At 27.6% G+C, this 14,304-nt stretch overlaps 1 protein-coding gene across 1 annotated transcript; it reads left to right on the forward strand.

Annotated features, from left to right (window-relative positions):
* Nucleotides 1–4,663: 4,663 nt before the first annotated feature.
* LOC113558840 lies at nucleotides 4,664–10,291 on the forward strand. The gene is made up of 3 exons (XM_026964410.1): nucleotides 4,664–4,916; nucleotides 5,007–5,181; nucleotides 9,911–10,291. The coding sequence occupies exons 1-3, from the start codon at nucleotides 4,820–4,822 to the stop codon at nucleotides 10,203–10,205; spliced, it is 567 nt and encodes a 188-aa protein (XP_026820211.1). The 5' UTR covers nucleotides 4,664–4,819; the 3' UTR covers nucleotides 10,206–10,291.
* The last annotated feature ends 4,013 nt before the right edge of the window (nucleotides 10,292–14,304 follow it).

Consider the following 14,304-nt stretch of genomic DNA (forward strand, 5'->3'; position numbering starts at 1 on the left):
CGAAACCGGAAACGGCGGTGCACCGACATCACATCATTATACGTTTTTATTTTTATACGCATATACCTACTTGTTCGCGTGTGTCGTCCACGAGTGTGTATGTGTGTGAATAAAATGGCTACATAACACCAAAACGGGAAGAACGTGTTTGTGCGTGTCTATACTACTCGCGGTCCACGATTATTTGCAGTTTGCAGCAGCCGAGTCCGGATCAACACGAATCAAATTGACGTCGTGTTACAGGTGGTTCGGACTTGGACACGATTGAACAAGTTTAAAAAATATAACTACAAAATCAAAAGACATGGCGTATGCTTTTATATATTTTATCGTTCAAATTGTGAATAAAACAATGGTTTTTACTATACCTGTCTATATAATGCTCACGAAAAAGAATAAAAAATAAAAATTATTTTGTGCCGAGGGGCTGACTGGTTTTTAGTTGAATACGAGAAATTCTCTCTGCGGTGAAAATAGTGAGCTTGTCGAAATGACGAATAAGAATATCGAATAAGATATCGGAATAAAGTTAATTTTCTTTATCGTAACACCAAGAATGACATTAATATTATTGTCCCTCGAATTCGACACGACGGCGAACGGTATCTGTAACGCGATCTGCTTGTGCAAAAACGCTACACTTTCGACGAAAAACGATCCGTCGGATTGATTCGTGCGACGCGCGTCGCAATAAAAGAGTCGTCGACACCAGATCTCGTTGCGCGTTACGATATTAGTCTGCCGACACGGTGAAAATGAATAAAATATTATAGTACAATATCTGTGCGAGTGTTTATTATTATTAATACTTGGATTTGTGTACGGCAATACAAAATGTGGACTTAAAAATATGACGTTCTCCGTGTCACCATTACGTTAACGTAAATATTTATTTATTGAAATACATCAGTGATTGGTTGTTTCACGGTTTTTCTTGATATGATATAATTAAGAAATAAAATAAAATAAAATAATTTAGGAATAAAATTTATAATTCACATTCAATAGTGGATATTTTTAAATTTTCGAATATAAATGATCGGTGATTAGATCGTAGTATTAATTTATATTGACTGAAGCTTTTATTGCATACCTATTGTACCGTAGGATTGTATATATAGAAATAAAATTTATGTTTGACAAAAATACCAAGTTTTATACTTTAATCAGTAGGGCTAGAATTAAATACGAAATATTAATATTAAATTATAAATATTAATCACGAAATATACTACAAAACATGCATTTTTGCATTCTTATAATCGAAATATTATACAATAATATTAATTTTATTCAAAATATGCAAAAACATGCAAAATAAAAACACCGCAGTTTAACGCATCATGTGGTGATTTGTGGATATTACTGACAATATCAATAATCAGAAGTCGCAAAAAAAACATGCTATTGCATATAAATCCTAGCCCTGATAATAACAATTAAAAAACTTATGCTATTTATTATATTTCCAATGTTGATTATAATTTTATATTTTACAATTTTAAAATTTTAAATATTATATTAAATTTAATTATCATTTGAATTAAATTATATGTTTGATCGTACTGTTATAACTTATTAAAAAAATCTTTAGATATAATTTATGGAATTTAATTAATAGAAAGGTGTAATACATTTAAAAATGTAGTAAAATTCTTAATTTTGGATTAGGTTTCTGTGAAGTTATTTTTCTACGTTCAGAATTTGAAGAGGACCATTTAGTTTTTTTAAAAACGTTAACAATAAAAAATAATTTTATTATATATTCAAAATGTTTATTATATCCTTGTGACACAATATTTTCGAGTATCCTGTAATTTTCCCGAGTCATTAATTGATTTAATAAATATTTTTTGTTTTTGAAGTTATTGAAATTTTTTGCGAAAACGTTTAAACACATATTATTGCATCGTCATTAAAAATTTGGAATTTTTTAATACGAATTTTATTTTTCCTTAAATTATAGTTATATGTTTACCGTGTCTTTTTTTTTTGTTTTTTATTTAATAGGTTTTTAAAAAAGAAATTTTTGCTCTTTTTCTAGATAACATTTTTTTTTGGTTTTCATACTTTTCTAACACTTTATCATAGTGATTAGCCTTAGCCTTATATTAATTACTAGTCTCATTATTAGGACTTGGAAGCTGAATAAGTTACCTTAATAACCTTTGTTTTCTACTGTATTAAATAAAATTACAAATCGGAATTTTATAATACATCAAATATAAAAATTAAAAGCTATATTGAACCTATTATGTAATTATTTAATATTTTTCTGACGAAAAAGAAAAGATGTAAATACAAATGTAGCTATATTACCTAAAATCATAAAATTTATTTTACATAAAAGGCAGTTTAAATAAAAACTCGATCTGAAGAAAAAACCAGTCAAACATTATACGTGTGTATAATTTTGTTTTCTAAACCTCTGTACACGAGAAAAAAATTTAAAATACGTCCCTACCTGTAAATTATACCTAATAAAGTTTATTTTACCTTTAACATGTAGCCTCTAGATTTGTTGGTTAGCGTGGTGTCAAGTAAAGCGCTTAAAAGTTTATCTAATAATTTTAAATATAAAATATATTTGTAATGTAATATGTTGTTTATAGTGTATGTAAATGATTTGGAAAGTCAGTACTCAGTAGCTGTAATACGAAATATTATCTGTATAATTATTGTAGTGCAGTTTTTTTTTAATGTAATATATGAGTTACGGCTCGGAACTTAATGCACTTAAAATAGTAAAAATATACTTTAAAATATATGTACTTGAAATCACAATAAAAATATACCTAGTGAAAACCCTCACAATAAATAAACAATTTAATTTTTTTATTATTATTCAAAAATATGCTAAGATAAATTTTTAATATTATTTTTTTAGTAGCGTGAAATAATTTCAAGCTTATTTAAAAATAAATTTAATAAACAAAACATGCAAATGCATTAACTTCTAAGCTCTATTAATGTATGTGACTAAGACCCCCCTATACAATGGTCAAAAATAAAAAAACCACTTAATTTTTTTTTTAAAAATACAGCTTAATTTTATTGTAAAATTGTATAAATTTGTACACTTTCATAATTAATTTGCTAATTCAATGGATTATTAAGAACACATAACTCATTGATATTTTATGTTTTTTATTTATTTTTATAATTTTTTAAAATGTCCTCCAATAACTGCTATATTATGCACAAATCAGTTTCGAATTTTTCGACTTTTTATATTAGATCATTGTAAAAGGCTACTATAGTCATATATTACATCGTTAAAACGACATTACGATATCTGCGTTATATTTCAAATTTCAGCTACTGACTTTCCAATTAATATATTTACGTACTGTACATTATAACTTATATTACAGCATGTATATTTATCATCACTTATTTGAAATTTATATATTATACTTAATACATAGATGTTGCGATATTAATTGACTTATTAAGTGTTATTTTTGCCAAATATTTTAAATTAATGGCCTCCATAGTTAATTGTATTGTAATGATATATATATATATATATATATATATCATTACAATACAAATATATATCATGATTAAATTATTAATTAGATTTAATTACATAAATTTAAATATCTGACATTTAGCAGTTTAAGTTTACAAATTATATGTAATTTAATATAATATTTATTGACATTATAATATAATTAATTTTAATTTATTATTATTATTTATTACCTATGTGATTACTGGTTTTCAGAAACAAGAAGTATTATAAAAACCGAAAACCACTCAACTTTGAAATGCTATATCTCGCTAAAAATTATCGAAAAATAATAATTTGAACATTAAAAAAAATTTTCCTATGAATTAAGTACATTTTAAATATAGGTGCCGTTTGAAAAACAAAAGTTGATAGTGATTTAACTATTCAATAAAAATGGCGAAAAAATAAAAATGTCATACTTTTTGAAAAAAAAAGCACGAAACAAAATATTTTGAAAAAAAAATGATAAAAATGAATACTTACTGAGTGTTCAATGATAAAATAATCACCCTGTATATATTTAAAATATTAAATTAATATGGCCATCAAATTTACAATATTATACAAATATTGTAAAGGGGGGGGAGGGGGTTATAAGTTTTATTATTTTATTCTATCGGCAAGGTTTGACAAACCTTAAACAGTATATTATACTAGTTCAATTTTTCATAGTCGTTAAATGTTCTTGATTACGTAAGTCTAAAAGTTAAATAAACATATAATAAATATATCTGTACTGTGCGCGCGATAATATTGTTTATAGAATGTCATATTTTATTTTCTAATAGTTCACCGTTTGATCAATGAATGTCGTTTTCGGTTCAGTAGAAAGTAATCGGCAGTCCGGTCAATTCGCAGTTTGGACACTCCTGCAATGTACACACTACAGGACATATAGCTCCCGTATCATTTTAATTCGCTTGCCGGTTCCGTACGTTTTAAAATAATACCCCGACGACATCGACAGCAACAAACACTAACGGCAACACTGCAACACTGCAACAGTTGCATTGCAGTAGTCAGTGTGACCGTTTCGTCAACCCGAAACACACTGTAAACTGAGTGCCCGCCCATCAGCTGCCTACCGACAATACCATTATTCGCTTGGCGTCGGTATATTGTTACAACCCACGCTAGATGGCTACAACAGACTGTTGTTAGGACGTTACAGTAGCTCGATTACCTCAACTATTTTATCTCGTGTCATACAAGTTATTCTGGCCTATCCTGCCCGACTCAATCGCCAATCTTTTACGTTTTTTTCGTTTTCACATTGCTCGTAGTCCCGACACACTACTAACGATGGCTTATTTCACGCGCAGTCACCGTAGCGAGAGCACGACACCAGAACTTTGTCCGTCTTCATCTGACTCTGAGCACCGTCATCAACCATTAAACGGTAATAATATCATTATATTAATATTTTATTTGTTCTTTAATATTATAATCACAAGAATATTATTAACGTTTATCGTTGTTAACTGTTTAGTCGATTCTATTCAAGAGAAGCACACCGCCATGTCTGCTGATTCGGAAACCATTGTTAAGGTGAATCGTCCCAACGACACACAGCTGCCAACCGACGACTCCGCTGCTAGTCGTTCACCGCCGCCAACGGCGATGCTCGAAGGAGACGATTCAATGAATATTCTCAATCAGACCATGTACGTAATAAAAAATAATATTAATGTGATGATGAATTATAATAATAATGATTATGATTCATAGCATTAATATTATAACTTATAAGTAATAACAATCTTTTTTGGCGCGCACTCTTTTGTCCGTATTTATTATTGTTAGTTTTATTAGCTAAATCAACATGTGCACAGGATACATCGATAGTAAGCAAAGTATACTGATATTTGGTTACTATCGATACTGATCCACAATATTTGGAATTAGCCGTGTAAACAAAAAAACATTATGATGGTAGTATTCAAAGTATAGTCCGCTTCTCGAAAACTGGTGGCTGGCCGCCGCGAAGGCAAATGTAAAGTGGGCCCGCGGTTACATTTTTTGTCGTAAACTCGGTCCGGAAATGTATTATATTAAAAAAGGTCGGTTGTAAACTCAACCCGATAATTTTAATATTTACAAAATATAAAAATAAGGAAATACCGCTGAGTGAATACGTCGAACACACAGATTTTTATTTAAAAAAATAGATTTATATTATAACCTCGTATTACACTACAATTTTACTTATATTTTTACACTTTTTACACTTACAACTCGACATAAATACATTTCATTTATATTTTTTGTACTGAATACTCAAATTAGATCCAACATTGAAACATTTTATCTACATTTTTACAAAATTTTATATTTTTATTACGAATTGTATACCATGAATAATAATATGAAAATTAAAATAATTTTTAAAGGATAATGAGAGTCGCCTCTTTGTGTGTCCTCTGGGTAAATGGTTTTCAAAAATGTTATAAGAAAATTATACGTTTTTTTTTTTATTCGGGCCGACTTTACTCGTCAAACATTTTTACCTAAAAAAAACACGGGCCTACTTTACAATAGACCTTTTGAACATTTTTCCCTCGGGTCGAGTTTACAATCGCCCAGTCACGATACCCCGAACCCCATCCACCGTGTAGATATTGATTTGGTTCTCATTCTATTAGTGCGACCATCTGTTACGGCCCGGAACCGCGGCGGCGCGTAACTATTGGCGCAATGTTTTGTTTGATAACCACTGCAACAAAATATATTCCGCTTGGAACGTGGCGAAGCGGGCTATATAGAAATATAGTTATAATCTATTAGATCATATACTATGGATGGAGCCATGACATCACAGAATAGATTAAATTTTAATCTATTCTGTGATGCCACGATATATTGAAGCACATATTAATATAATATAAGCGACGAGTCTCTTGACCTTGTTGTTTGGTGTGCTGCGCATGCGCAAGGCTAACCGTCGCATATTTAGTTGTTGAATTCAACTAAATATGCGACGGTTAGCATCGCGCATGCGCATGTCGAACATCAATGTCGGAGACTCGTCGCTTATATTATGTGCTACAAATTGTTTACACGGCCGATATGGGAATGGCTCCATCCATTGTATATGATACAAGGTTATAATACACACGCGGTAGTGCAATCGAAATCACGATTGTTATTATCTTTCGCTAGCACTATAAAAAATGCACTTCACGATCACTATAAGGCGGAACCAATGAAACACGAGTATAATTTTTGCGGCAAATTTAAATTTATCTTTGTCGTTGGATTATTAGGAATTTTGGATATTTAATAAGCATAATATATAATTGGATTCTGATATAATAAAATTAATCTGGTTAATTCCACTCTCGGCAACCATTTCATTTCGATGATTAAACAATCGTCATTTCGATAGTATTATAACTACTTTGGTAGTATTACTGTTGTACTCTAGGACAGGGGTCAACAAAGAATATAAAGGCCACATTAGGAATCTGAAAATTTTCGCGGGCCATCAAAATTCCAAGTACATATTTTCATTATTTAAAATCGATAATATTTAACATAAATAATAATTGATAATAATTACACATACGACGTTGTCGTAATAATATGTGTTATTTACTCTTTGTCTGCCGCCCGCCATTCGGTGACCCATGCCGTAGAACATAATAGAAGCGACAGTTATCAGAGTCTCGTCGTTCAATGATAAATATTTCAGTTGACGTAGGCATGATGTAACCGTATCGTCATATTAAATTCGTATTTAACCATGACCTATGACATGCCGAGACTTCATTGCCATCAACATATCGAACCTCCGGCAAAATGAAAACTATCGATCAGGTGTTTGATTGTCGCTCCTGATATTCTCTATTGTTTTAGACGTTGTAGTCTTAGAGTAGGTGATACACTATAAAGACGGAATTATGCATGAATCAATACTATGATACTAAAGCGAAATTGAACACCATTGTACACTTCTAACAACTCCAGTAAACACTAAATGGCGTTGCTGGCAATGAAATAAAATAATAATAAATACTTGATAAATTTTAATAGTAAACATATCAGTTATCCTTATATATATAAAAGAAGAGCAGGCCTTTTTTATATTCCAATTTTGTAACGACACTATTTAACTTTTTTCCAATTTTTTTTTCACAAATACCTTCTTGAGCGTCACCTCGTCATCGGGTTTTCATTATTTTTTGTCTGAGGGGAGGGTTAGAGGGTTTATATTTAAAGTCAACGGTTTTTTAGAGTGTTATATAAATAATTTAACAACTTTTTTTTCACAAGGGTATACCAAAAAAGCCTACAAGTAAACCACTCTTATTATTTTAATTTAATTTAATTTGTTATTTCAGTTAAAAATATCATAAGTTAATTTATAAAAACTATTATATACTACGTGGTTTAAAATTTTTAATTATAATAAAAAAACAATTTATATACGAATCGATTATTTAATACACGAACGAATCCGGGCTATTCAGTTAGTATCATATAAATTATAATACGATAATACACTAATTTAAACATTACTTACTAACTTTTTTTTACTATTGTTTAGTTAATATAATTGTTAATAGAAGTTATATAAAGGTTTAATTAATAATTATACCAAACATATATTATTGTTAAAAAGTAGTCAGCTGTATTTTGTGTGCTAAAACTAAGAAACCAAAAAAATGAAAACCACTGCATGTGTTAAATTTTATCGATACTTAACTGATTATTAGGATATTGTACGTTGATAGACATTTATAATGAACTTATGTCTTATATATATATGAATGTATGATGCATTTCCTTGAGTCTTCCGAAGAGTAATGTCAGGGAAAAATGTTAATATTTTATCAACATAAGTGTAACATTCATTTGAGTAGGTACTAGAAAAATGAAATAAATGCTCTTGGAAATATCTTTACATCTATAATGAGTATTAATAATATTTTAAGTAAACCTGCAAATAAAAATATTTCAAAAATTACTGTTTAAAATGAATATTTGATAATATTATTAATTACACCTGTATGTATTCATGAATATCTCTTTAGCATTTTTGTAGATAACTTTATTATTATTTTTAAATGAACATTCATCTACGAGATTATCAATACGTGAATATGAGTAAATCTGCAGAGGATGGCACACCTAAAAAAATGGTGTTTAAAAAAAGCAATGTTACATTTATCAATAAACAACAAATTAAATGTATTATTATTTATATTTAGTAATTAGTAGACTTAATTATTTGTCTTTGCCAACTTTAGTACTAAACATAATTTTGTTATGTGTAACTATTATTTTTATTTTTTATTGATGTATTAGTGTTTTCATTATATTTTATCATATGGGTGCAACATAAAAAATCAGTAATTAATGTTGAGCACTGACTTATGCACCGTGGCATCTATTCAGCCATATTTCAGTAGGTACACATTTTCGTTTTTTTTTTTTGGTTACCGTAAATATGAAAAAAAATATTTGGTTATATTATATAGCAGACAGCGAATATTGGTTTTAACATACAATTTTTTTAAACTAATTTCCCAAGGAGGTATTTAAATGTAGTATGTCAAGGTAATTTAAATTTTTATTTATTAATATTACAATATAGATTATATTTTTATAAATACCAGGTATTATGATTTTAGTTAAAATTTAACTTGATTTTGATTTTATTTATCGTATCCAATTAACATAAAAAAAATTGGTTCCTCTGGAAAACCTCAATTTCCCATCGTCAAATATAAGATATGTGTCCGCAGATGAATTTGTTCATAATAATTGCACTTTTGTGAATTCCATTATAATTAAAACTATATTAATTAAGTTTATTAAATATTAATGTTATCTTAGTTATCTGTGTAAAACAATTTTTATTTAAATAATTAGAAATTTAATTTGGAAGATACAATAATATAGGTATTAAACTCATTGTGTGTATCAAATTTGGAATAACATGCCTGTTATATACAGTAGTTTCTTACTAAGGTGTGTTGGTTTTCAATAAATTATTATAATTTATAGGTACTTATATCTATAGGTATATATATATATTATATTCAAATACTACTCATCATTGTCCTATGTTTCTATTGATTTTCTTAAACTCAGCACCCATGTAAAATGTACCTATATAATTAGTTAACATATAATAATTTAGTGCATAAAAACAGTACTCTTAATTTGGGTCCACATAAAGACACTAATATTAAAACAATAATAGTATTTTTTTTATTTTTTTTTTTAAATTTAGGTACCTAGTCCCGTCTGTGATTGAAAGGTTTAATTTTTTGCACTCAGTATAATTAGTAAAAATATACCTATAGGAAATAAAAATAAATTAATCATAAAATAGAATCTATAAACATTATTTTCAATTAGTTTTTAATTACTATTTTTTTTTTTCAGTAAAATTGAAAATCTTGATGAAGAAACTGTGGATATGGAATTTTTGGACGATAGTTTTGATGATGAAACACGCATTTTAAATGCAGAAGCTTCAAACGTTGGTTTTTATAATGGATTTGAACTAGAAGCCATTCTTGGAATCACGCAGAGAAACGAAAAACAATTGTTTTTAGTTAAATGGAAAAATCGAATAACCTCAGATTTGGTGGAAGCAAAATTAATACATGAAAAATATCCTCAAATGGCTATTAGATATTACGAAAGCATATACTGTTTTGACAAAAACGAGGATTAATTTGTTATACATATGTATAAGCAAATATTATTTTTTAACATACGAGTATTTAGATATTTTTTTTATATTATTTTTTTTATTTTAACTCCGTCAAATTTAAATTTTTCTGCTAATAAATACTCGAATATTCTTTTAAAAGTTCTATATTTTATAATTTATAATTTTTTCATTCAATAATATAATAATAATAATATTTCAGAATCTTTTTATTTCATATGAGTAATAATCTTGGGCGGTAATCAACTTTGACAATCAACACTATATCATAAATAGGCCTATGAACATTTTTGTTGAATTTATTGTGCTAACAAATATATTTTGCTATATAGGTATATATATGATTATGTATATTGTGTACATTCCCAGCGAGATTATTATATATTTGTTTAAAATACATTTTTCATAATAGTTTTTGTGTAGCCCACCTAGCTTTTATATTTAATATTTTTATAGACTAAGTAAAAAAGTTGGTTAAAACTGTTGTCCTGAGTAATTCCCTACACTTACAAGAGCTGGTGAATACAATAAGTTATAACCTACCCATACCTATCTTTCTGCAATTATTAAAATTACGCTATTACTTTCTTCTAGATCTGCGAATATGGTCTCTCGAAGTTGTGTATTCGAGCATTTTATCAAATACACCGTACAATAATATACAATAATATTTCTAATCTCATTTTTTTCAAGTTCAAATGAATAGATAGTTATAACTTACTAGATTGGAGAATCTATGATTCTATATTAAGTAGTTCTATTAAGTGCTGTAATATCCATTCGTACGGATAAGGTACAGTTTAATAAAGGTATATGTGTTAAAACCCAACAATATAAATTTAACAAAATGTAAAAATGCTTATCAATAGTTGGGTAAAAAAAATACAATTTATTACTTGATTAGGCTAAAAATCTTTGTTTTAAAATCAGTGATTTTTTTTTTAATGAACCTACTTTCTTAGCAAACATTAAAAATGAAACAAATGCTCTTGGAAATATTCTCTTTAAATCTATAATGAGTATCATTAATAATATTTTAAGAAAACCTGCAGATAAAAATATTTCAAAAATTACTGTTTAAAATGAATATTTGATAATATTATTCAACCTGTATGTATTCATGAACATCTCTTTAGTATTTTTGTAGATAACCATATTATTTTAAAATTAACATACATCTAAGAGATTATACTTAAATATGAGTAAATCTGCAGACGATAGCACACCTAAAAAATGGTGTTTAAATAAAGCAGTGCTAAATGTATCAACAAACAACAAATTCAAGTTCTTCGCCGAAAAATGTGTCAGCAAAAAAAAGAATTAATTCACTGAATAAAGTGCAGCTATTTTATACATTTTTTTTATTTTAAGTAGCTGTTTTGAATAAAATAATTTACTTAATGATGATTTAGTAGGAATACTTATGGACAGTTTTGGTAATTTAGTACCCTGATTGTTCTTAATTCCCCTTAGTTTGTATGTAAAGTTTCGTTGACTTCAAAAACCGCACACTTGATAAAATACAGGACAAAACCGCACAATTTTGGTAGTATATTATAATAATTATAAATAAATGTATATAATAATAAACGTCATCGTATTGAACAATTTTTTGATTCGTGAACTTTTCGATAGGTAAAATTTGCATATAATAATAAATCTTTATCTCTGACAGTCTGACACTTTTAATAATTTCACCAATATTTGTATTCATTGCTTATACTTTTATAAAATTTTGAAATTTGAAAATAACATGGATGCACACGCGATTTATATCGGACTAATTGTAAATATCACGAATCAAGACGATACATGCTTATAGTAGGTAATATAATATTATAATTTTACAAGGACATATTTAACTGTGATTTTACAGGACGGAAAAAAATTCATAGGTAGTATGATACTACTAGTATCCAACTAATTTTTTATATGTAACAAGTTATATATTTTTCTCTATCTAAAGTACAAATTGCTTAATATGATCGCATATTTTCATATAAGTAGGTGACTAATGTACTAGAATTTTCTAAAACAAAAAATTGAGTGATGATGATGATGGAGTAGAGAATTATTAAATACCACTAACACCCTCCTTCTAATATGTACTTATTAGTAGTTAGTTATGTAGATTTATATAACGTAGGTGCATAGACCATAGACTTAAAGCAAGCCCGTATGGTGGCGGATATCATAATAAGGGAAGGGGGTTGAAATGTATAATATAGATACATTAATAAGACAATGATTAGTAAGTAATATTAAATATTTATACTTATTCTGATTAATTTTTAGAATATTAAGTGTTTTTTTTTTTTATCAATACTAAAATATACAATTTATTGATGTAATAAATTTACCCGACGAAAAAGGTAGAATTATAAATAATCCTGTATCATACTGACGCCAGTGACGTCCCTAGACCTTTTTACAAGAGGGGGGGGCAAACTTCATACATTAAAATATAAATATACAAATTACTAGGTAGTGATATAAATTACGAAAATTTAAAGGAAAAAATCCTTGGAAGGGTTCCTCTCCCACGAGAACGCCCTTAAGTGACGCTGATACATTTGTTTCTGGAGAAGCATTTTCTGCTAGTTCAGTTGGTTGTGACAGATATTAAATCTAGTTTCCTATACATAAAATGTAAAGACTTATTAGATAAATTTAATAAAATTTGAAATAACGGAAAAATAATATTATAATATTAGTAAAAGTTTAACAATAAAAAATAATTGTATACATAGGATTTTACAATTGAACGCCGACTACCTTGACTTACAACATCACATTATTTGTCACTTTTAAACTTTTAAAAGTATATAAAATTGAAAACAAAATTAATAATAATAATGATTAATTTTAATATATACTTATTACCTCATTATTTTTGAGCCGTGATTTTTTGAAAATCTTTCGAATGTCGGTGTTATTGCCAATAGCGTGTTTGTATACTCCTATAATTGACTTCTAAATGAACCACTTTTAAAATATCCTTTATGAAGTACTATTCGTATTTAACGTGTTATATGTTGCAATCAACTAAAATATTATAGCATATGTTCTATACATCTAATATCTAAACATAAATACTATTGTCATTATATCTTGTCGTTTTAATGATAAGTGATAACATAGATGTCGACAATAGACGGTAAATGTTACGGTAACACTAGGTATAATACTATAATAATTATGTACCATGTGATGCACGATTAATAATAAGATTATAAAATATTTTTTGTAATCAATCAAAAATGAAAATTACAATTTACATTTTTTCTGTAATAGGAGGGGGTGAACCCCCAAACTACCCCGTCCATCTTGACCTGACTTAATGTGATATGTTTAATGTAATGATGAATTGATTTTAAAAACATTGTGTTTAATTAGTAATTATTATAAGTTATGAGACTATAGGTACCCATTATGGTCATCACAAAGAGATGGAGGTCAGTGAAAATCATGGTTTCGGGTACCGGGTGAAAAACATAATATATATTTATTATTAATTTGAATTAGGAAAAAAATGAGTCCAAATCCAATCACCATAATTTTTTTATACAATATTGATACATAAATAATTTGATTTCTTACTATATGATTTTGTGTAACAATTTATTCTTAAATACTATTTAAAGAAATGTTGACTTTTATATTAAACTGCGTTAATTAGTGTACACATAAGGGTTTTAAACTTAGATTAAGATATGTAATTAAAATAACTAATATTTTATAAAGGTATATAACAATAAAAATAGCTGTGTAACCAATATTTTTGATATATTTTTCAAAAATAAAATTTTTTTATAAAAATTACTATAAATACTAATATACAACGAAAGCCTAGAACTATTTGCAACACCGTAGTTGAATAATTCATATGAGGGCCTGTACACTGTACAGCTGTTAAGTACTTGCAATTTTTTGCTGTGAAATAAAGATAAAGGTTTTTTTTTGTTTTTGAGATACGATGGTGTTCTGCATTTAAACAAGTTTATCAAGATTTTTCATGAAAAAAAAAAATGAAATATAGCAATTGTTTACTTCTTACAATTAGTAAATTATAAATTGACACACGCGGCTACGACAGTAGGTG

This window comes from Rhopalosiphum maidis, chromosome 3 (genome assembly GCF_003676215.2).
Source record: "Rhopalosiphum maidis isolate BTI-1 chromosome 3, ASM367621v3, whole genome shotgun sequence".
Classification (NCBI taxonomy): domain Eukaryota; kingdom Metazoa; phylum Arthropoda; class Insecta; order Hemiptera; family Aphididae; genus Rhopalosiphum; species Rhopalosiphum maidis.

Bases quoted from the DNA above. Each gene is read 5' to 3' on its own strand.
- LOC113558840 (XM_026964410.1), top strand. From the start codon at position 4,820: ATGGCTTATTTCACGCGCAGTCACCGTAGCGAGAGCACGACACCAGAA. The intron at 4,917-5,006 runs GTAATAATATCA...TTAACTGTTTAG, and splicing joins CCGTCATCAACCATTAAACG to TCGATTCTATTCAAGAGAAG. The intron at 5,182-9,910 runs GTACGTAATAAA...TTTTTTTTTCAG, and splicing joins AATATTCTCAATCAGACCAT to TAAAATTGAAAATCTTGATG.